The 24,506-nt window shown below is 42.2% G+C and overlaps 1 protein-coding gene across 40 annotated transcripts in view; it reads left to right on the top strand.

The window, feature by feature from the left end:
- Nucleotides 1–24,506, top strand: part of TACC2 (transforming acidic coiled-coil containing protein 2) — a 172,682-nt gene that overhangs the window by 95,999 nt on the left and 52,177 nt on the right. Inside the window, exon 1 of one of the 40 annotated variants that reach the window (XM_083506073.1) lies at nt 7,828–8,064. The exons of 38 other annotated variants lie outside the window; for them this stretch is intronic. In XM_083506073.1, the coding sequence (XP_083362199.1) occupies nt 7,997–8,064 (68 nt within the window). In that variant the 5' untranslated portion in view covers nt 7,828–7,996. Of the gene's footprint in view, nt 1–7,827; nt 8,065–24,506 lie in introns of those variants that run through there. One more of the 40 variants, XM_083506083.1, reaches the window with a different exon arrangement.

The raw sequence follows: 24,506 nt of genomic DNA, 5'->3' as shown, positions 1-24,506 counted from the left end.
TCTTGAAGACACAGCTATTTAGACAAGCATTCCCTTGCTTTGAATTTCCAGCTTGAATAGTTTAAATTGCTGTTTTTGCTCTTGTCTTTTGTGAAATGTAGAAATTTGGTTTAATACCTTATTGAAATTTCAATTGAATTGTGTGTGTTTGTATTTTCTGTAATTGATCTATACTTGTAAACCACTTAAAAGCCAGCTTGGCAATTAAGAGGTATATAGATTTAATAATGATCATCATCATCATCATGTGCACACACATGCGCACATGCACGTTTTATAAGTTTAACATTGCATGAAAACAGAAACTATGGATTTAGCCCCTTTTCCTGGACTTACGGCAGCTATAGTTGTCCACATATTGTAGCGTTTTTGAAGCACTCATTTCTGGTAACACACTTCAAGTAATATACCACTAAAAAACAGTCATGGTGATCATGTGTCCAAAACCACATCTCTCCCCACACACCACTGAATCAAGGATTGTGGATTTTCTTGAAGAAAAGAAACTCCATGGGAAATAGGCAAGGATGTTGAGCTAGTGATCTTAGCAGAAGATACTATGTCAGTGCAGTTAATATCCCCTCTTCTGGGAAACTGGCTTGTAAAGTCCACTCATTTCTTTTTGCATAGTGCAGTGCAACAGCTGTGCGGTCTCCGTTTCAGATAAATGCTGGAATTGGGAAAGCAATCTGAATGATCATATATCCTTTTGAAATACTGGGCCTCTGGTAGCCATAAAAAGGTCTCCAACAATGTTGGAACAATCCCCTTAATCCCTGGTCTTCACCAATCCAATTTAATGAAACAATAAAACATCCTTCCTCCTATGGGTAGCAAAACTCAAAATTCAGCCAGGCGATCTTACTAGCAACAAAGAAATCTTTTGCAGATTGTCACTTAAATGCACTTTCATTCACATTTTTATTTCTTGTTTGCACAATTTCTTGTTTATTTCATGTTTTTATTTCTTGTTTGCATAACGATTACCCCAAAGACTTCACTCCAAAAATCACATTGATTCCCCCCCTTTTTTTCCCTTTTTACCATGTCAAGGGAATAATCAAAGGTTAAAGAGAATGGAAAGGTACAAAAGGATGCCTTGAATAATTAGGGCTGCTGTCTCTATTCTCAGCTCCATATCAGTAATGAAATGACACTCTTTCCAGGTATTCAATAGCAGAAGGCTGGATAGTTTTTGTGTGCGGAGGCATCTTGTTTTGTTAATGACCCTGATTAATTAGCGAGGTTTAAAAATACCATTAAGCAGTAGTGGTGCTGAATAGGGCAACAGCACTGGTCAATAATTTCTTGTACAGTGTGTGGTATCCCTTATTGTCACTCTTAACATTTTTAACAATGCTCTTTGTTTTTATCATGGAGAAATGAAGCTCTTTGAGTGACCTAGTGAGCAGAGGGTAGGGCTGGTGGAGGAAGGGATACCATCTATACCATCTTTGAAGGAAGGTTTGGATAAAAGAATGTGAAATTTATATTCTTTAAAACAGTACAGAGTTCATTCCGAGGCATTGCATACCCTGAATTCAGGGTATGATCCATCCACATCAGCCATTTGTCAGAAAAACCCATCGGTTTAAAATTCTTTTTAAACTGTTGTTTATAGAAGAAGCATTTTCATTTGATAGCCTGCATGTTGAATGCGCCCCACCCCACTGAAACAAGAACTCTGTAAGGAGTTGGCATGAAGATTCTCTTAAACTAGACACAGGAAACATAATCTCTTACCAACTCCAAAGCTCTGTGTGCCAAAAGTATTTGGGGGAAGAAAACTGAAAACAGTCAATGGACTGTTGACAAGGGGGAATTATTAATGGGACAGTTCATCCCAGGTTTGGGATCTATGGCAGTGAAAGAAATTCTAAGTTCAGTATACAGTGGTACCTCACAGTGGCGTAGCGTGGGTTGTCAGCACCCGGAGCAAGGAAAGTAATTTGCGCCCCCTAACCCGTGGATTTTAGCACTCGAGTGCGAGCGCGCCCCCCCAGATGTTGCGCCCGGTGCAGCTCGCCCCCCCTACACCCCCCACGCTATGCCACTGGTACCTCAGGTTACAGACTCCGCTAACCCAGAAATAGTACCTCGGGTTAAGAACTTTGCTTCAGAGTGAGAACAGAAATCGTGCTCTGGCGGCGCAGCAGCAGCAGGAGGCCCCATTAGCTAAAGTGGGACCTCAGGTTAAGAATGGACCTCCAGAACGAATTAAGTTCTTAACCTGAGGTACCACTGTAGTTCGAAAAATCCTGGAATGCCCCCCATATGAGCATCCCTACTTTTAAAAAAACAGCATGCCAAACAAATCTTACCTTCCTTTGCAAGCACTCTCTCCTTCCTGGGCTCTGGAAGGCTCTTGCATGGGCTTTGGAGTCTCTTGTGAGATCTCACAGAACCATCTGAAATCTTGCAAGAGCCTCCCAAAGTCTCCATTGGAAGATTGAAATCACTAGGTATGTCCGGAAGGCATCATTTTCACATGTATTTTGTTTACTTTGCTGTGACTTTGGGGACATAAGTCTAAATTGGTGCATTATTACACATGATTTTTTTTAAAACCCAAAAACTAAAACTAAACATCTCTCACTATAGTTGGATTCGGTTAGAGGTCTTTTGTGACAGATAGCAGGTGCTTCTCCCCAAATGGTTGAAGGTTGTGTTGTGGAGGTATCATTCACTGTGTGTTCTTGCTGATGCTGCTAGAATCCTTCCTTTTTTGCAGCTTTTTGATCTGAGTAACAATGGAACAAAATAATTTAGAGTCGGTACAATAGAAACATAGCCTATATCAGTCTTCCACAGCCTGATACCCTCCAGATGTTGTTGGATTACAACTGTTATCTGCCCCAACCAACATGGCCACTGATCCATGTTCACAATTTCAAGAGGGTACCAGACTGGTAAAGACTGATCTCTATCATATCACTAGGAAGTATTGCTTTTCTGCATCCATGGCTATCTATTTTAATAGATGTTGTGTACATCTATTGATCTCTGATATGGTAGCCTGTGGAGAGGGGGAGAAGTTTGCAGGGCTCGTCTGCACACCACATTCTGCAGTCATCACTAGCAAACTACTTTTTAAAATAGTGGAAGCCCACATTGCATATTTCTTTTCTGTGCAGTTGGGTCAGTTCTGTGTTTAAACCTACAGATATGCCACTGACACATATAATTTGGCTCTGAGGGGGATGTGACAGCAGCCTTCAGATATTTTAAAAGTTGCTACAAAGAAGGTAGGGATTTGGGGGGGGGGGTTGTTCTTTGACACAAAGAGGCAAAATGTTTAAACTCTGGGATGGTTGTTTATTTTAAATATTAACAGTGTCCCTCTGCTATTGTTGTTAGTCATTGATAAAGGTTGAACAACAACCTTAACTCCCAAAGTTACACTGAAGCAAGTATTGGGACAATGTGGTGGGATCTCTGGGAATGAGAGTGCTACTTTGTCGATCATAACATTTGTGCAATGTATCCTAGTTTGACAGGTGTAAGCATGCCTATTGCTTCTTAGTATCGAGCAAGGCACCCAGTGAAAATAAGCCCATCCCTTCAGGTTTGAAGGGATGTGCAAAACGATGTTTGGGAGAAGCACAAAGTAGAGGGTCAAAGGCTGCAGCAAATAAGACAAGCACCAATATTGGTAGCATAACTGTTGAGTCTATAAAACGAATGTTTTGAGCTCACTTTTATTCCTTGATGGCCAGGTATGATCCAGCAGAACAAATTTAGACCTGTGGGCATCTGTTTTGGCAGCTCTCCTGCACTTTGTGGTAACCCCGGTGTTGAAAAATGTTTCTCAGGTTAAGGACCTGCCTTGGTAATCTTCTAGGGGACTCGTGTCAGCAAGTGACATGACCCATTAGATTTCTTTCCGCGTGGCAATTTCATGGATTCGTGCTTTAAGTCCTGAAGGGTACCATTGTAATAGTTAGATTTCCTGCATCAAGCTGGCTGCGACTTTCATCCTTGTAACTGAACACAGTTTTCTGGAAAGAATGTATGATTTCTTTATGGTTTTCAACTGGTAGCCAAACCTAGCTGAACAAGAGAATATTATGAATAGTATTTGCCATACTATTCATTGCAAGCTTTGGCAGCTTTCCCCACTTCCATTTGTTTTACCATAAATGCATATGAACAACCCTGAACTATCCCTGTCAGATTTCTGTATCTGATGTTTGTTAGCTCTTTGGTGGTACTGGGTATATAGCTGGCCTGCTCTCCAATCAGGATGAGGAGGAAGAGACTAGGAGCAAATAATTTTTTCTGCTGCATGATAACTAGATTCTGTTTCTCTTCTTTCAGCTCTCTCTCTCCTTTTGCTGATGTATGTTACACAAGAACTAGACCTAGCTCTAAAGAACTGTTCCAGTAGCCCATTTACTAATGACAGCATGACACATATGTGTTTTCAGTTAGAATGTGTGTTGCTTGTGAATTAAGCACAAGAACAAAAGGAACAAACAAAACCCTCATCGCCATCAATAGGCATAGAAGGTTTAAGGGCAAATAAATGGTACTGGTAGCGCTTTGTTGAAAATGGGCGTGAAAAAGGAAGACTGTAGAATATGTTTTTCTTCATGCCAATGTTTATGTTGCTGTTTTCAATTAGGAACAATATGCAATAATACAATGTAGTGGTCTTGTTTTGCCTTCTGCTCTAGCGGTGTATGCTAGAAAGCTATAGTTTTGTTTTGTTTTTTGATGTGTGGAATTTATGTTGTATGGGACTATAACTGCATCCTTTTCGGCTGTATCCAAGCACGTTGGGGTTGAAAAGTAAAATTCTCTCAGGGCCTTTTGAACCTCTTATTATAGGGAAATCATGCATGTCTGAGAGTAGGATTGTTCCCCCGCAGAATAAAACCAGTGTGGTTTATTTGGGTGTGTTTTTGTAATAGATTTGATGAAACTAGCCAGAAAATATAAGCTCTTTGCTTTTATTCATGTAGTCTTAAATGGAGACTTTTGTTATGTGCTGGGCCCTAGGTTCCACTGCTAGGGTCTACCAGTGGACACGGGTGGCGCTGTGGTCTAAACCACTGAGCCTCTTGGGCTTGCTGATCAGAAGGTCAGCCGTTCAAATCCCCATGACGGAGTGAGCTGCTGTTGCTCTGTCCCAGCTCCCGCCAACTTAGCAGTTCAAAAGCATACCAGTGTGAGTAGATAAATAGGTACCGCTGTGGAGGGAAGGGAAAGCCAGCTCCCTTAGCCTGAAAGTGAGATGAGCGCCGCAACCCCATAGTCACCTTTTTTCCTGGACTTAGCCAACCAGGGGTCATTTACCTTTACCTTTTTACCTTTACAGAATACAACTTGGGTTACACTATTGTACCTTTCCCATCCTTTTTGATAATTGTTTTTCTTCACATGATAAGGTTTATCCAAACTTCCTCTTTCATTAATCCCTATGCTCTTGTAAGTTCTTCTGACACTGAAATAAGCACCAACTGGTTATTCAGTATTTGCAATTTATCTGTAACAAACATGATGAGACAACCTCTGTTGGGGAATTTTCTAAAGGCCCATTTTGAGCATATGGACCTAAAGGTAGAGCAGAAGCAATAACTTTTTATTTGTACATAAGAATATAAGCTGTCATCTCATTTAAAAATGGGGGGGGGGGATAAACCATTAAAATCTTAAAATTATGAAATCATAAAATACTGAACAAGTGACCAACACTGAATCAAATTAATTCTTCAAAAATCTTTGGTGAAACAGATATATTTTCAGCAGGCAATGGAATATTGGGATTGTAGGTACCTGTCTGTTTTCAGTAGGAATAAAGTTCCAAATTATTGGTACCGCTACGCTAAAAGCCTTCATTCACCTAGAAACCAAACTAACTGGGACAGCCAAGAGGACTTCTCCAGATACTCACAGTGTTCTGGCTGGTGTATAAAGGAGAAATGTGGTCCTTCAGCTAACCTGGTCCCTGGCCATTTAGGGCTTTATGCGCTAATAGTAATATGTTGAACCTAGGTCAGTAACGTACTGGCAGCCAGTGCATAGCTTTCAGCATGTGGTATAATATGCTGATGTGCAGCTATTCCAGTCAAAAGTCAGACTGCAGCATTCTGCACTAGCTGCAATTTATGAACCAATCTCAAGGGTAGCTTCACATAGACTGCCTTGTAATAGTGCAGTCTAGAGGTTACCAAGGACTCTAGCTCTGTGGCCAAGCTATCCCTGTTGAGAAAAGGCTATAATTGGCATACCAGCCGAAGTTGTGGAAAAGCACTGTTAGCCCCTGAGAACACTTAGGGGTCCAGCAACAGTGATGGATCTAAGAGTACTTCTAAGCTACATACCAATTCCTCCAGGGAGAGTGCAGCCCCATCAGGAACAGAGAACCTGTCAATTTCCTGAACTTGGGCACTGTTCACCCACAGGGCTTTGGTCTTCTGTTTATTGACCCTCACCCAGCCCATCACTTACTCCAGACACTGCTCTAGAACTTGTTTGGTCTCAGATGTTTTCCGATTCAGATGCTGCATAGAAGTAAAACTGAGCGACTGAAGCAGTAAGTCCAAAAGAGAGATTGCCCACCCACTTCAGACTTGTTGGTAGTGGTTTCCTGACCATAGTTCAGACATCTTTTAAAACTGTAGTTGAAGTTTCCTTAACTTGGCATGGTGTCTGGACTGAGACAGAGCTTCTCAAGTTGTACTTCTAAACCTAGAAAGGTTTGGGGATTTGTTTCAGTGTGCCTCACCCTTTTCTTCTCTCTCTAGCAAATTTGCTGCACCTATGCTGCGTTTGTATCTGTGCTTTGTCACTGGAGTTGTCAATTAACCAGCATTGCCGCTGGTATTTTTTTCTACTCTGCAATATATGAACATTTGTGTGTGGGTGGGTGAGTGAGTGAGTGAGAGAGAGGAGGGGGGGGGCACCTGATTTTTATTTTTATTTGGCCAGACATGGTAGCATGAAATGTGCAGTGGTATCTTCTATTGTCAAACTCGACAAGAGAGAGAGAAGCATGGAAACAATAATCAAACGGTCATGGTCTCTGTGAAATTAGGCTGCTCTCTTAAAAGATTCAGCTCTCGTAGCCTTCTGACTATCCAGCTACTGCGCTCACTAGATTAATTCATCAGTGAATCTTCTTACTCAGTATCTCCCCCCTGCCTCTGCAGCCCCAGTTCCTTGTCACCCTGTCATCTTGCCTTTAAGCAAGATTAAATATAATAATATCTCTGTACCAATCTGCTCCCCTCTATACTCACACATTGCCTTGTTTACTTTGGCTCTTCATGTTCTCCCTACTTTCCTGGTGGAAGATTCCATTCCTGAAAGAGGGATGAGCTCTTTTGTTTGAAAATACGGGGAGGGAAACAAGGCTTTAGACAATCCTGCATATGAATCTCCTCCATTGTTTACTGTTCTGAAATATATGCGGGTGCTTGCTGTCAAAATAGAGAGGCACATGCAGGACGTGGCATGCAAACAGATTTGCATTTCAAATCAGCTGAGTCAACACAATGCAATGGTCCTGCCTGGGAGTCCTTAGGGATCCACAGTAGCTGACAATGTGTGCTTTAAAGGGAGGGTCTTAATTTTTCTTTTTCTCTCCCCCCCCATCTCTCTCAAGCCATTTGGAATAGCCATAGACCTCGTTTTTTTCTAAAAGACACTTGCCCAGTATCTAGCCTCAACGTTGCTGGTTGCATCACACAATAGCCGGCACATTTATTTATTCTCAATCAATTTTCTTTTGAGTGAAGAGGAAGAAAAACGGAAGCGGGGGACGGGTGGGGAGTTGGGGGGTGTCAGGAAAGGAACCTGGCAACAGTTCAGAGAAGAGAAGCTGCCGTTTAAAGTGTGTCGGCTGCTGCTGGCCCTGATGCAAGCAGCTGTTTTCATCTGCACTGCAGCACTGCAGCCTCTACGGTCCGATCTCCCTGGGCTTTTTGCTGGTGGAATTAAGGAGGAAGCTGGCCCGGCTTGCTGCTAGCTCCAGCACAAGGGCACGCTGAGGATGGGAGGGTCTCAGTCTCTGCAGCAGGCACAGACAAGTAGCCTGATTCGGGAGCCATCTGAGGCCATGTAAGTATGGAATTGCTTTCCACCTTTCCTTCCTCCTGTACAGCAGCAGGGACCGAAACGTTAGCGAGTAGCTATAGGGATCTGTTTAAAGAGGCTGCCTCACGTTGACAGTCTTTGTGTAATTCTGTGCATTCTGGCTGATTCAAGACACAGCTCAGGTTTCATCAGGTTTCAACACTGATTTTTTAAAAAATGATTTTTAAAAATGCTTGGGTAGCATGTAGGAATTTTGGTAAGAGGAATGCATCTTGAGTCCTTTTATATTCTTCACTGCAGTTGCTGCGTGTACCCATTTGTTTGCTTCTTATACATTCCGCAGACATAATCAATCAAGCCCATCACCATTTTCAGTGAAAAATGCCTCTATTTAAAATGCACAGCATGTAGGTTGATTTCACTGTGTTTCCAGGGCTTTCCTTCCCTCCACCCTGAGCTTTCTCCCCATTCACATCCCATGTGTCTAGGTCATTGGTGGATTATTATTTTTTAACACCTTACAATTTCTGATTTTCCTTCAAAATGATATATTCAACTTCCTCAGCAAGGGTAAAATAGAGAGTTTTGTTCATGAATATAAAAGCAGGCTTGTACTTCCTAGGATTTAAATTGATTTGTCATCTTTAGTTTGGATGGGCACACACACACACACACACGTATGGATTTATCAGTTCATTTCGCCAAGTATCTGTTTTCTAATGCTGCAAATTTAATCAAATATACCAGACTCTGGTTTTTAATTGAACTTCTTAGAAGGGCCTTTTCTTGTTTCAGGTGTATAGGCCTGGATTACTCAGTATGTCCTGCAATTAGTGCATCTTCAATATGCATTGTCTTAATCCGTGTCACCTGGCGCCAAAGATGAGCTCAATCAATTCATTTTAAGTGTAACACCTACTTTATTGCATTTTTTAAATTTAAAAAACCCAACTTCTTTCTTTTTCATTGTACTTGGGAAGAATCTTTAGAGTTGGGAGTACTGGTAGATACAGTTTGTGCAGTTGTATCCTAAAGGCAAGATGATAACAGCCTGACTGGAGTACTGTAGCTGTTCAGCAAGGTCCATGTAACTTTAAATGTGCCAAATTACTACTACTTCTTTTTTTGAAATCCTTTCCTTTGGCATAAGCCTATTATTGAGCAGTGTAAAGAATCAGAATGAAGGTCAACATTTTTTCATCTTCATCCTTAATTTTAGCAGTTGTGTTGGGAACTCATTGAGAAGTATTTATCAAAGGGCTTCCTGCACAGTGAAAGGCTCACATACTTATTTGACGCCTTCTGCCAGCGGAAGCCATATTGAATGAATAAGGCCTTCAGCACCAGAACAACATGAGGGCAGCAGTCAAAACACCGCTGTTTTTATTAATGTTTGTGCAGAGCCTTCAGTGCACAACACCTTACTGCTATTACAATAAGCAACTGGCTTCTTGTATATCTGAAAATAATGACAAGCACTGGGAATTTTAAAGCAGCCTCATTTTTACTGTTTACATCTCTTCACAAATCATAATTATATTGTGATGCTAAAGCATGATGCTTAACATGAGGGAAAGAAAGTTTTCTCTTCACCTCTGAATCTATTTAGGCCCTCTTACAAAAGCTGAAATCTTGATTTTAGACTAAAAGACACCTCTGTGTCAGGGGTGGCTAACCTATGGCCCTTCAGATGTGGGATTACAACTCTGAACAAGCTGCAGCTGGCATAGTCAATGGTCAGGGATGATGGGAGTTGTAGTCCAACATCTGATTTATGTAGTATAGAAAAATACGTTTGTTTTTAAAAACACTCCTAACCTGTGGTCTACGGATGGGCTTCAGCTGTTATCAAATTCTCAAAGGATTCTATGACCCCAAAAAAGGTTGAGGACCACTGATCTAAAGGCTTTCCTGAGTCATCCTGGGCTGGAGTATTTTATCTTAGCCATTTAGATAAATCACAGTATGCATGACACAAGAGCTGCCTTATTCAACCGGCCTATGAAAGCTTGTGAACAGAAAACTCTGATACATCAAGTTGTCTCATTCTTGCTGCTCCCAAGGTCCTGGTTGTAATGCAGATTCATGTGCCTTTTTCATTCATGCACATTACGTTTTCTCCTGTCTCCCAGAATGCTGCATAACTGCATAATTGTTGTGGCAATTGCCCTATGAAAAACAAACTTCACCCTAGGGTAAGTGTCTTCTGCCAAGAGTTATCCAAGAGGAAAGTTTCATTTCTGACCACTTCTGCATCACCAAAAAAGAGAGGACAAAAGAAGGTAGACGTTTATATAAAGGTTGCATATGCTAATAAATTCCGTTTATAAATAATCCTATAATTTTAATAGAAATAAAGCGCATCTCACCATATAGGAGAAAACTGTGCCCTGTGTGCCTGTTCAGTCTGCTCTCCAGGTGTTAATTGTTGATGGAGCAGCAAAATGACCTCTGCCTGGCTTTCTCATGACTCTTGATCTTTAAGTTAGAATTGGACCAAGCAGAGGACTCCTTTAAATGGACAACTGTTCACATATAGACTCCTGATAATGTTGTTGTTGATGATGATGATGATGGTGATGATACTCCACCCTTTTGGCTGGGTTTCCCCAGCCACTCTGGGTGGCTTAAAGCATATATAGTGGTACCTCAGGTTAAGAACTTAATTTGTTATGGAGGTCCATTCTTAACCTGAAACTGTACTTAACCTGAAGCACCACTTTAGCTAATGGGGCCTCCTGCTGCTGCTGCGCCGCCGGAGCACGATTTCTGTTCTCATCCTGAAGCAAAGTTCTTAACCCGAGGTAATATTTCTGGGTTAGCGGAGTCTGTAACCTGAAGCATATGTAACCCGATGTATATAAGATCAGATTTCTCCAGGAAGACTGAGAATAAAGCCTCCCTTATTTATGGGAAATGGAATCATAGAATTGCAGAGTTGTAAGGGACCATGTGGGTCATCTAGTCCAATCCCCAGCAATGCAGGAATCTTTTGCCCCCCCCCCCATGTGGGGCCTGAGTCCCTTGCTCTGCCAACTGAGCTATCTCAGCTCAGACCTTGGTGGGTTGTGGTTTGGCCCAGTGGGAAAATATCTCTGATGTCCATGTTCTCTTTGGCCAACCAGAAAATTACCAAGAGGCTCATTACACTTCCATTACATTGCATTACAAAATTCCTGGCCGGCTCAGGCCATTGTGTAAATGAGCTGAATTTCTCCTGGATGCTTATTCAAACCCCGAATGTGCTTGTTTATGCTTAAAGGTAGAGGTCCAAAATCTCATAAGCTCCAGGTGGCACTGTTGAGCTACATCGTGATAAAGGGGTTGTTCATGTAATCCTTCGCCCAAAGTCAGATTTATACAATTACTTCAATGCCATAACTGTTATTGTTGGTGTGTAAGGAAGTCACTATGTGCCATAGGACTCAGGTACATTTTGGCTAAGCTTCAGTTACTATTTTCAGCATCCGTGTATGAGGATTCTGCATTTTCATAATAAGACTCTCCCTGTCATTCACTTTACTACTGGAGTACAGGGGTTAACTTTTAACCATTAATGGGTTAAATTCATAAGAGAAGTAAATAATAATAATTTGTTAGAAAAGAGAACATCTGTTATACAGGGTCTACCAGGTTATGATCTTGGAAATCAAGATAAGGGAAGTCTTGGGAAACATTGCAATAGGGCACATCTCTTTGATTGTCAAGCTTCTCCCTGATTTTTAAAATGATTTTTTTTAAAATCTAAAATTGGAAGTCTGCCCTCCTGTGGGTAGTTTTAAGCTTCTGTAACAGCTTGACAAGGCTCCTAGTGGTAAATGCAATGAGGTTTAGTTCGAGCGCAGTTAGGATCAAAGAAACCCCTTGCCTGGCCTTTCATGTATTCTAGTAAAAAAAACCAGCAGCCATTATTGCATTTGCTAATTGTTTTGTTACTCCAGACTAGTGGAGAGGCATCTGTAAATCAATTGAAAATTGTTTCTTTGCAGAAACAAACCCCGCCTCCAAAAATCTAAAGATCATTGCTGGCTGTGGTTACATTTACTATGTTTATGTGAGAAATTGAATTTGGATAATTGGGGGGGGGGAGCAAAACTTGCCATTTTCTGTGGCCAACAGAAGAGGGGAGGAATATACAAATGCAACCTGTTCTTGTGAGTGTTATTATTATTATTATTATTATTATTATCATCATCATCATCATCATCATCATCATCATCATCATCATCATCTCCTACTCCAGCACTACTGCATCCCATTCTTTTGGGCAGCTACATCTCTTGCTTTTCTTTAATGTGCAGGGTGTTTGTTCAATTAATATTGGAATCAGAAGAGACGAAATTTGTCTCTTTCCCTCCCCAGTCCTGATTCCCATAAATATCCCACTCCCCATTCCTTAGGCACAGCGAAATGGCCCATTTATTTCAATGGGGCTTAAGCACAACCTAAGTCTGGCTTTGCCTCCATTGGAATGTTTGATGGCAGGCTTAGATGGTTGCCTAATATCTAAAACTAAGATTTCAGCTTGTTTCTGGAACAGATATGTCAGTGGCAAGAGAGTCTGGGCAAGGCAAATGAAGATAACAGAGGTGGAACTAGGTATCACATTCATTATGCCATGGACAGCTGTCCATCTTAGTTCAGCGCTCTTGCCTGTAATGCTGCAAGTATTTTGGTTGTGGGGAAAAGTAAAGTCAGAGTTGTCAGTAAAAGATGCCTTTCTTAGCTCTTACAAAGGAGTGCAAATTAGTCAATGTGCTTCAGCACCGTATATTTCATTCTTTTGTGAAAGGTTTGAGCTTTTTCTCTTACAAAATCCTCATGTTTTGTGAACAGGCTGAGAAGCAGAAGGCCTAAGAGGTACATTAGGTTAAAACTCGAGAAAGCAGATCCTGAGAGAGATCTGATTCATTGTTGCAGTTCATTTAACAGAATGCTGCTGTGACTCAAGGGCCCTTGAATATTATTTTTGTAAAGATATGGAGAACGAGTGGTTAAGTATCCTCCTGGTGAGTATTTTCTTGTTCTGGACACTGATGTATATTCTAAATATAGCTTGGTTATTTCCTCCCATCTCTTAAGAGACTTCTGCAGATGTGCTGCATATTTTAGAGAGAGATGGCTTTTCAGTGGTCCATTGTTGCAGCTGTTGTCACGCTGCCATCAGGATGAATGTCTCTTGATGAAATTGTGTCTGCCGCTTTAATGACAAAGACACATCCGGCAATTGAGATAATTAGGAGTCCCATATTGTAGGCTGGTCAGTTGTTCTTGTTGCAGGTCTTTAGTCAATGTAATATACAGAAGTTTGACGTGGGTTTGTGTGAACCATTTTTTTATTATTATTTTAAAAAGCTATAAAACTTTAGTTCAGCTAGACTAGACCAAGGAAACCATGGTTGAGGTAGTCCCACTGCTGGGGAACTACCAGATCTTATTAATATAGCTAAATGTGCATTCATAAACACAAACGCCTCTCTGGAGATAGGAGCAGCGGCGTAGCGTGGGTTGTCAGCACCCGGGGCAAGGCAAGTAATTTGCGCCCCCTAACCCGGGGCAAAGCAAGTAATTTGCGCCCCCTAACCTGCCGCCGCTGCCAGCTTCTTCTTGCTGCTGCCTGGTCTGGTCTGGTGTGGTTCTCTCCCGCACTCAGCGCTGCGCTGGGTGGCCGCTGCACTGTCCCTCCCCCAGATAGTCCCTCGCTCTCTCTCCGCACTGCACACCTGGCACCCACCCCCTCCACAGTGGGCGGCGACCCAGAGGCTCAGATCAGATTCGCACAGCCAGCACTACAGTGAGAGAGAGTGAGTGAGCCAGGTAGGGGCAGAAAACTGCGAGTGTGAGCGCCCCCCCAGATGTTGCCCCCGGTGCAGCCGGCTCCCCTGCACCCCCCATGCTACGCCACTGGATAGGAGTATGTTACAGTCATATATCTTGGTGTGTTTGCTTCACGTTGCGGCTTTTCAGGTTGTGAACGCAGCAAACCCGGAAGTGTATACTTCCAGGTTTCACCGTGTGTGCACGTGCATGCGCATAAGCACTCTATCATGCTCCACACTTGCGCAGAAGCGCTGCTCTAGTTGCAGACTTTTTGGGGTGCGAACGGCACCCCGGGATGGATCGTGTCTGCAACTAGAGGTACCACTGTATATATTAAGACAGCATACCAATAAAACCATCCATGCCACCAGGACATAGTAGCAAACACTATTTCCCCCCACACTGAAGTGATTTAAATATAGGAAACTCACCAGACTTGGAACACCCCTATCAAATTGTAATCTGGAATTTTTTTAAGAAATCACATGTTTGTTGCAGCTTTACAAACACAGGAAATATGAAAAATGCCGTGAGGAGATTTGCACGGCAGCTCTTTTGTGTTGCTTATGCTGCAGTGCTCAGAATAATTTCCCAAACAGACTTTTGAAATATGGATCTAAATAGCGCCTGAATTTTTGTCAACAAATAACACCACACAGGAGCAGCAGAAAGTAGTGGTTCACCAAGTGCACATGCCATATTAAAAACAAAGTTAAAAGCAAAGTATGGTTCAATGTGAATGAGCTGAAAAGTTATCCCTCTGGTCCTTCATCGCTTTTGCATTGCTGGCAAACAAGCCAGAGTCTGGCTTCTTTTGTTGTCCAGAAATAGACTCGTGATTTATTTCCAAATAGACCACAAGCTATAAGCAAAAACAACCCCCAGTTACTAGTTGTGGTTTGTGTGAAGATGGATGATAAAACAATCCAGAATCTGCCTTTATTCCTGGTGGTGCAAGAGTGTGGAAAGAGCAGGGCAAGAACTTTTCAGCAGCATTCTGAGTGTTCACATTAAACCATAGTTTATTTTTTAACTAGGGTTTAACGTGACATGTGAATTGGGCCAGGACTAAACCATGATTTAGCATTATCTGTGTGAGTCTCAGGCTTGCACACTGCCACTCACTTGTCCTCCTCTGGTGTAGCCACAAGGGAGAGCCAGCACATGAGCCTGAGGTTTGTGCATTTAATGCTGAACTATGGCTTAGTGTTTTGTGCGAAATGGCCCACTTATGTGTTGAGTATTTCAGCTCGATGGCTCTTAAACAGGGCTCAGTTTGTTTAATAAGAGCAGTATCACATGGAATCCAAATAGCATCCTGTCTCTCAAAAGCAAGCATGGCATGAAATCCTAGAAAAACTGAAACGTAGGGTTGTATCTAATTGTGTTCCTCCACCCATGGAAACCTCTTCCATCTAGTGGAGCCTTCTTTGTCTGCAGTTGGGGGAGGTTTTTTGCTTCTCCCCACCCCATCACCTGCACCACCCACTCTTTCTAGAGGCTACAGACCCTGAAACAGCACGGAAGGTGGCAAGAAAAGGGGAGATTTCAAAGTCACCCCTTCACTTCCTGAAGCATTCAGCTGCAATTAAGATGCTTTCTAGAGCTGAGGGACGCAGCCATATTTTTAAAACATACCTACATTTCAGTTTTTTGCCTTTCCTACTTTAGGTTATTAATGATTTTCCTGTCTGTTGAAAAACAAATCTGTTGACTTCTGGTTTGTATATACTCTTTCATCTGCCCTAGTAAGTAGCTTACATGATAGGGTGTAACTCACATTGCTATGCATTAAAGTTGTGTCACACCTTTCCATGTCAAATCCCCATTGCCAACGATAAACAACAACAGAAATATGTATATATATTAAAAGGAACCAGTTACTACAACAGTAACATAAATAAGCAATAGCAGGGTAAAAATATGTCTATTAATCTGTTAAGAGCAGGTAAAAAGTGACCAGTTAAAAACAGCGGTGCTGGGTATATGGGGCTAAAGGGGCTTCAGCCCCCTCAGTATTTTGAAGCAGAGGGGGCCAGCCCCCCAATACTGAGGGGTCCAACATCCCCCACCATTGCCAGGCACCCTTCCAAGAGTCAAAGACACTTCTTTCTTCTGTAGGCTACAATTACAGATACAGGAGCTCTTTCAGATTTTGGACTTGCAAGCGTACTATTTCTCAAACTGCTGGCTATGGAGAGAAATGTACTGTTGCATTGTAGCAGATGTCCTTGGGGGTAGGAGTCCTACTAAAAATTGCTTCTGTGGCACATTAACGTGGCCTTGAGTTCACCAGTTTAAACCCCCAATATCATTTATGGATGGGGAAGCATCAGTTTAATTGCAGAATTTGATTGTTATTTTTTTCTGGGTAGCTGTGATATCTCCACGTCTCGCAAGCATATTTATGCTGAAATTATATAGGAAGCCTTCTCTGGAGACCAGTGCCAGTGTTGCTTTGTTGAGCACAAGGAAGCCAGTGCTATTTCTAATATAATTGCATTGCAGTAAAATAGGCCTCTCCTTCCTATCTCAGTAAAACTTGATTTATTTGAGGAGAGCCCCCTTTCCCCTCAGAATGGAAAACTGCAAGCCCTGCACATTTGCTTTCTAGTATAAGCTGTTAAATAGTCACCTGATATGCTACTTACTGCGGGAGCAATGCAGGTGCAAGCTGCGGTGGGGGAATTAATGGACAAAAGGGGAAGAGACTTCTTGCCATGCTCCCTGCTTCAGCCTTATCTCAAATAAACAAATTGCTTGGCTGCTTCCAAGGGAAAGATAATTCAATTTTGCAGGCAGTTGTAAAAACAGATAAAAGCTACACCCTTCTGTAGTTACATACTTCCTAAAAGGAACACATTCTGAAATGAATTTAGAGAGGATTTCCTTTTGGTCTCTGTAGAAAACACAGAATCATTATCCAGCAAGTCTCAAAGAACAAGAGATCGGAATGTGGTCTCTCAACCTCCTGACTCCCAGAAACATAATTCACTGTAGCTTTTCCAGATCCAGACAGATACATCTGCCAGAACTGCATACTCAACTGAGAAATGGAAGACGTGGGTAAAGTGTCATTGGAATGGTGAGGAGTTTGGGGTTTTCTTTGATAAAGCTTGTATATGGAGACTAGCAGGGATGCCATAGAAGTGGCCATAAGAACCAAGTTCATGGTCTTGGATGGCAGTGGGGAGGTTACACCCAAACTACACATAATGTTAAGTGTATGGTTTATTGTGTCTGTCTTCATTTTTTCTTTTGTCTATAATTTTTAAAATTTTGTCCTTTCTTTCTCTCTTAAGAGCCATGATCAGGATTGTGACTGATGTGTAGGGACATGGGCTTAATCCTTTCCTCCTGTGCCAGTGTGGTGTAGTGGTTAAGAGCAGTAGATTCGTAATCTGGGGAACCGGGTTCGCGTCCCTGCTCCTCCACCTGCAACTGCTGGGTGACCTTGGGCTAATCACGCTTCTCTGAAGTCTCTCAGCCCCACTCACCTCACAGAGTGTTTGTTGTGGGGGAGGAAGGGAAAGGAGAATGTTATCCACTTTGAGACTCCTTAGGGTAGTGATAAAGCGGGATATCAAATCCAAACTCTTCTTCATAATTCCAATTAAAACCACCCCTGCAGCTTCCTCACCATGGGAAATAGCACAATTTTGGGTGGGAGCGAGTGGAGCATTTCTCTTTCCTACACATCATGCTCTGGATCCTGATCATCTCCCTGCTCAGCAGCTGCTTAAAAAAGCAAGCAAACAAAACCCCTAAACATGTTTAAATGTGATCACACCTTTAATGCCTCATGTACTTTGGACATTAGAAAACTTGATGTTTCCTAGCACAAGAGCCTGTCGAAAGAGCAGAAGAGCCAGAATCTGCTTTCCTATGTTCTCTTCCTGGTTGGGAAGACTGCCTATGAAAGCTAAGCATGGGTAGCCTCTGGCAGCAGCTTGCTATCAAACATAGGAGCTTCCCATTTTTAGAACAGATGGGGCACCAAAGAAGATGCTGCTTACGGTTGGCTAATTGTTGTGGGATTATTTCCTGTCTAAAAAAAAGAAAAAAAAGAGGCGGTGTAAGCATTCAATGTGTTCAGTACTGAAGAGTTTATTGTCACTTACTGAGCTGTGGTTTAAACCACTGTGCCGCTTGGATTTGCTGATTGGAAGGTCGGCGGTTTGAATCCCTGCAACGGGATGATCTCCTGTTGTTCGGTCCCAGCTCCTGCCAACCTAGCAGTTCGAAAGCACAAAGTGCAAGTAGGTAAATAGGTACCACTCTGGCGGGAAGGTAAACGACGTTTCCATGCACTGCTCTGGTTTCGGTGTTCTGTTGTGCCAGAAGCGGCTTAGTCATGCTGGCCACATGACCCAGAAAAACTGTCTGCGAACAAACACCAGCTCCCTCGGCCTGTAAAGCCAGATGAGCGCCGCAACCCCAGAGTCGTCTGCGACTGGACCTAATGGTCAGGGGTCCCTTTACCTTTACTGCCCTTTAGCCACCTGGATTGTATGCACTAAGGGTGGTAGTGATGTGAGGTTTTCTCTGTCCTTTTCCCATTGTGGATTCTAAATTCTGTGAATATGACCAAGGGAGTGGTAGGTATTTTGGACTGATTAACTTGTAGTAGAAGGGCAGTTATGTGCTAAATGGAAGCACATTCTTCTTGTATTTCATGGTGCCAGTTTTTAAACCCAGGACTACAGAGATAGGCCTGATTATTATTTTGATCAGACATAGGAAACAACAGAAGGAAAAAAGCCTTTTATTAATTTAGCTTTGTTGTGATAAGTCTAATAAATATGTCCCTTTAAAAGAAAGCTTCTAAAATGTAACTGGGAAAATCCAAAAGTAGGGAGATAACTGGAGTTAAAAGAATAAGAATAAATACACCTGGAGACTTTATTGAATGTACTTGGATGTGCATTTTACCCAGCATGCAGTGTCATAATTCTTTGAAGCTGCTAATAGGATATAAATAGCTTCAGCTCTAATAATGCTATATAGCTCTGGAAAGAAAAGAAGCAGGGAAATTATGCTAAGGCCTGTTATACCAGAGTGCCTGTATTTCATGGCTAGAGAGAAGCCCGCTGACCAGATTAAACCATAATGAAATTGTTCTCTGATAAGATCAACCACAGCTGCTTTTTAGCAATTAAACTGGTAAGAAAGCAAGCTATAAACCGACTTGCAGCCTGGGTCTAAGAAGAGCTTGCAAGTGTTTCACTGAATGAAGTGTGTGTCTCGTCAGAGGATGGGTCACCTGGTGCCATCTTTGTCTTAAAAATGTCATTAAAAAAACACACCTCATACTCCTAAAACAAGTTCCACCTTATTACCTGTAAATAGCAGTTTGCTGTGTTCATGGCTTCTGGATGATACACCCCTAATTCTCTTTTGAATCTGGGGGGTCAGGTGCCTTAAGCATTGCTCAAAGGTCTGCCCTAAAATTTAATTTCTTTTTGAGTAAAACGACTCCGGCAACTCCATTTTTAGGCAGCTGTGACACAGTTTGAGAGGTATGTAACAAGTACTGTAGGATTCCAGCACGGATGAGTGCCATGTTTTATTTTGCCAAGGGCAGCCAAGGAAATGCATAAATGTACAAAACCCAGCAATGATTTTGCTTGCAATGGAAAGGAATTGCACGAGCATGGATAATATTTGAAAAGCTCCTTAATTTTACCATCAAGCTCAGGCATTTCCTTTGTTACCTCTTTGCTGTTGTTTTTCTTACCACCATTGTCTAGACATTGTGGCTGGCTTTGCAGTTCCGTCTCCCACTCACAGTGTGGGCTCATTGCGACGCTTGATTTAATCATAGGATAGATGATCTTGTCACTGAAAAGCCTTACAATGGTATGATAGCAGGCCATTAATAGTTAATAGTAAAGACAAAAAAAAAAATGCCCCAAAGGACCTATCGGCCAAATGGATTCCTGTGCCATAATGGTGAAATGAATATACTTCCCCGACTTCTGAAGGAGGGTGGCTGCTAAAAGGTGGGTGTGAGGCAGTTCCCAGCAAGAAGAATGAGAATGAGTTAATCACATGGCTTTAAATGGCACCTGATAAATTACTGACCCATCAGTTTATATAGGTCAGACTTAGGTCAGCTCTTCTGTTCATCATGAGGTGAAAAAGGAAGTCATAGGGTAACTATTGCTCTATCAAGGGATACAGCATCACTATTGGGAGAGCGCGTAGGTAAATTTATATATATTGTTTCTCTCAAATAAATAATTGTGTGCCTGCATCTTTTTAATTGGAGAGCCTAAAACAATAGCATTTAAAAAAGCACAAAAGCTCTGAACTTCTGGGTTACATGCAACATTAAATCAGGTGTTGTCACTGAAAATGTCAACTCTGCATTTAATTCTTTCTCCACTATCACATTGTTGCATATATTGCTACCTTTCACCAGCAACATCCAAAGATGAACACAGGCTGAACATTATTTGTAATGGATTCTGGGAACCCATTTTTAATTTATGCATCTTTAGGAGGAATCAAGTTTGAAAGTGACAGATGAGAATAAGACAACAGGATTTATTACCTTTTGTCCGTTATTTCTCTCTAGAGTTGTAGGAAAGGCCAGTTTTTAATGGAGCTTGGGTACTGTTGGGAACACTGAAATATTTTCTCTTTCTTGGTGTATGGCTGACAAAGGAATCCAATAAATATAGACTTGGATTGTAGTCTTGTTTTATGATGCAGCTGCTATGGACAATTTGGTGCACGATGGGGACACAAAGTAGATGCAGCAGAAATGAGTAATAGATACCACCCCATAATTAAGACTCATAATTCACTGTCTGCGTGTTTTTCCTTGCAAGGGGTTTTGGATTCCAGAATTCTCCCTGTAGGGAATCGGATGCATATTCACCAGGTTGACATTCTGATTTTCAGATGCCCACAACTTATTTTGGGAAGTCATCAAAGCTACTCAGCTTATGGATTTTCTGAGTCCAACAGAGCTGGGCTGCCACATCTCCCCGTAACTGAATTGCTGACTCTTGCAGTTCTGCTCTGATGTGCATTCCTGTTACTGTGCAGCTGCCCTGGTGTTGTGAGCTGGAGTTACTTACAACTAGAGCTGGTCAGATCAGGCAGCCCTTGCATACCTCAGCAGCCCAATGCATGTGATATACAGCTTGAAAAACATGTATATCATGCTTCATGCATCATGATGGAGTCCTGATTTTGATGGTGTCTTGATGAATGTAATCCATTGCTTCTCTGAGAAGATGAGCAGAATACAAATGGCAATAGTAACAATTAGACAAGCAAATTAACAAAAGGTCCCAGGTTCATTCCTCAGCATCTCCAGGTAGAACTGGGAAGGGTCCCTGTCTGCTCCAGTCATTGTAGACAGTACTGAGCTAGATGAATCAGTAATCTGATAAAAGGCAGCTTCCTTGTGCTCCTGTTCCTGTACGACAAATAGCTCAGTCAGTAGAGCATGAGACTCTTGATCTCAGGGTCATGGGTTTGAACCCCACATTGGGCAAAAGATTTCTGCATTTGCAGGGGCTTGGATTGAATGACCCTTGTGATCCCTTCCAACTCTGTACTTCTATGATGGTCTTTAACTTAAGAACATAATATTAATATACAGCTGATTACTGGAGTAAAGGAGCTATGTATTTTCATGACACAGACTGGGTTTCAGCGTATTATTCTTGTACAGTAAGGTGTCTTTTTTCCCCTTTTCCTTTTTTTGCCTAAAAGGTGAACAAGGTTTTGACACTAAAGGAATGTGTTTTGTGTCACACTGTAAAAGCCATATGTACACTGCCTGGCTTGATCCTCATAGCCCCAACAGGATACTAAAACGTCTGAATGAATTTCTTTGTCCTCACGCTAATATTCCTGACCCAAATACTTTAAAAGGAAATAAATGTGATTAGAGGGAAAGGGGTTTTCAGCATATAGCTTCATGATAAGGCACAGCAGTGAGAATTCTTAAAACTTTTTTTGTTTTAAGAACCACTTTATTATTACACGTTTTCAATAACATTTTTCTTCAAGCCCCCCCCCCAGCATCTACCATCCTGGCTGCTTGTGTCGCTGACCTAATTTGTATCGACTTCAGCAACCCCAAGCCTTGTACAATTAGGCCATCTAGTCTGGCCTCCGCATGAACACAGTCTCACGCATTTCAAAAGATTAGTGTGCTCAGTAGAATAGTGCCAGTCATTACAGTGTGCCACAGACCGAGTGCACAGCAGATGTGTACTGTGCAAGTTATTACTTTTGAATAAGAACGTAGCTGTTACAATTAAAGGATTCAACTAGTCATACAACAGCGGCGAGGAAAAACCAAGAAGCCTCAAACCGAGCAATTGTATCACCCAGCATGGGTGAGCTGACCAGGGTTTCATGCAAATTTTCATTCTTAGAAAGGACGAAGTTTAGTTTCTGTGAAAATATCCATCTTTGTGTGGGGAACTTTAAACACGCTCCCTTGCTAGACAGAATGCCAGTATACTCCATAATCTCTAAATTTCCGAAACTGCTTGTGATGGGATTGTTCTCAGAGCTAGAGCTGCACATAAGGAATGTGGTTTGGTTGTTCTACAAGAACAGAAATCTGCCAGTACCATTATAAACTGAACTTTCCCTGCTTTCCATTTCCTCATACATATAGGATTCTGGCCCTTTAAAATAAAGCACTTTCCCAGCAACACAGATTCTCATGGGGAATTATTAAAATATAATATACTTAACATTTGTAAAAGTAAAGGGCGCCAGGATTGTTAATTCCAGTCGAATTCGACTGTGGGGTGTGGTGCTCATCTCTGCTTTCAGGCCAAGGGAGTCGGCGTTTGTCTGCAGACAGCTTTTCCAGCTCATTTGGCCAGCATGATTAAACCGCTTCTGGCACACGGAACACTGTGACGAGTGCCAGAGCGCACGGAAATGCTCTTTACCTTCCTGCCGCAGCAGTACCTATTTATCTACTCACACTGATATGCTTTAAAACTGCTAGGTTAGCAGGAGCTGGGACAGAGCAACAGGAGCTCACGCCGCCATGGGGATTTGAACTGCTTCCCTTATGATCTGCAAGCCCACGAGGCTCAGTAGTTTAGACCACAGCGCCATCGCGTCCCTCTTAACATTTCCAAGTGTTCAAATCCTTCACATGTGTTATTTGAGTATAATCCTTCCAATAACCCTGTAAGGTTAAGTATTTATATATCCTATATTGCTGATGAGACTGAAAGAGTGAGGCTTGTCTGAGGTGGCCTAGTGAATAAATGGTGGAGGCAAAATCTGCACATGGGACTTCTTGATTCATAGCTCACACTCTTATCCTCTACTAGACTACTGTACTTCACATAACCTACATAGATCTTATCCCCTCCCCCTGCCCAATTGTTTCCAGGGAGAGGTAGGGAATGAGCCTGGGTTTAATTTTCAATAGTTCAGAATGTGAACTCCTAGTTGAGTGTTAATCTCTTTCCGTGTGGGGGGGGGGGAATGTAAATGGGGTTATAGCATGGGAAAGCATACAAATCTGAGGGCTGCTCCTGATCTCTCTCTGGAGAAAATCTAGGATGAAAGAGTAATAACTTTCTGAGGTGATCCAATTTTTCAGTTCTTAACAGATGATATAGGGTTATTGCAAAAAGGAAGCTGCAGAGAGCAAGCGAAACAGGAGTACTTGCCATACAGAAGTTAAGTTTGGCAGAGTCAAATAGTCAGCCTTTTTTTTAAAAAAAACAACTAACACTGTGTGTGTGTGTCCACAGCTTTTATTCATACTTTGGAGCTCTCAAAGGTGTTCTGAAATGTTAAAATCCTCTGTCTCTGCTGCTGTTCTGTGCATCAGCTTTTAATGTTAAACCATTCAGTTTCCAGACACTCAGGTTCTAATAGTGCCATGGGTTCTTGATCTTCAAAGCAATGAACAAACAAGACGGTTGGATGGGATGTTAAAAGCTGAGAAGCACCCTGGTCACTGTTAATCCAGCTTCCCCATATTTGTCAGGAATGTTTCCTCATAGTTTTCAGACCAAGGATCAAGGGCGACTTCTTCATATACTTCTTAGGGCACAATCTAGAAGAGACTGATACAAGATATTTGCTTGAAAATTCACCCAACATAAATACAGTCATACCTTGGGTTGAATGTGCTTCGGGTTGAGCGTGTTCGAGTTGTGCTCCACGGCAACCTGGAAGTAACGGAGCATGTTACTTCTGGGTTTCGCCGCTCGCGTATGCTCAAAATGACGTCACGCGCATGCATGGAAGCGGCAAAATGCGACCCAAGCGCAGACGTGCCGTCGCTTGTTATGTTCACTTCAGGATGCGAACGGGGCTCCGGAACAGATCCCGTTCACATCGCGAGGTACCACTGTAAATTTATGTTGGTCAACATGTCTGCTGTGCAGACAGTTGTGAAATCTGTTACCTGACCTGGTCATGCGTGCCTCTACCATAGACTTCCATATCTGGATAGGATTACCTTGCCCTGAAACAGCAGGTCCTCTACTTGAAGGTTCTGCTAGACCCTGCTCTGTCTCTTGAGGTCCTTTGTAGCTTCTGAGGCACACAGCACCTTAGCAGCTATAACTGGTCCACCAGCTGCAACTGCTCCTGCACGGAGATAGTTTAGCCATGATTATCCATGAACTAATACT

The sequence above is a fragment of the Podarcis liolepis genome (genome assembly GCF_965112155.1).
Source record: "Podarcis liolepis genome assembly, chromosome: 5".
Lineage (NCBI taxonomy): Eukaryota > Metazoa > Chordata > Lepidosauria > Squamata > Lacertidae > Podarcis > Podarcis liolepis.
The sequence above is the reverse complement of the archived record's forward strand: the minus strand, read 5'-3'. Positions and strand labels throughout refer to the sequence as shown.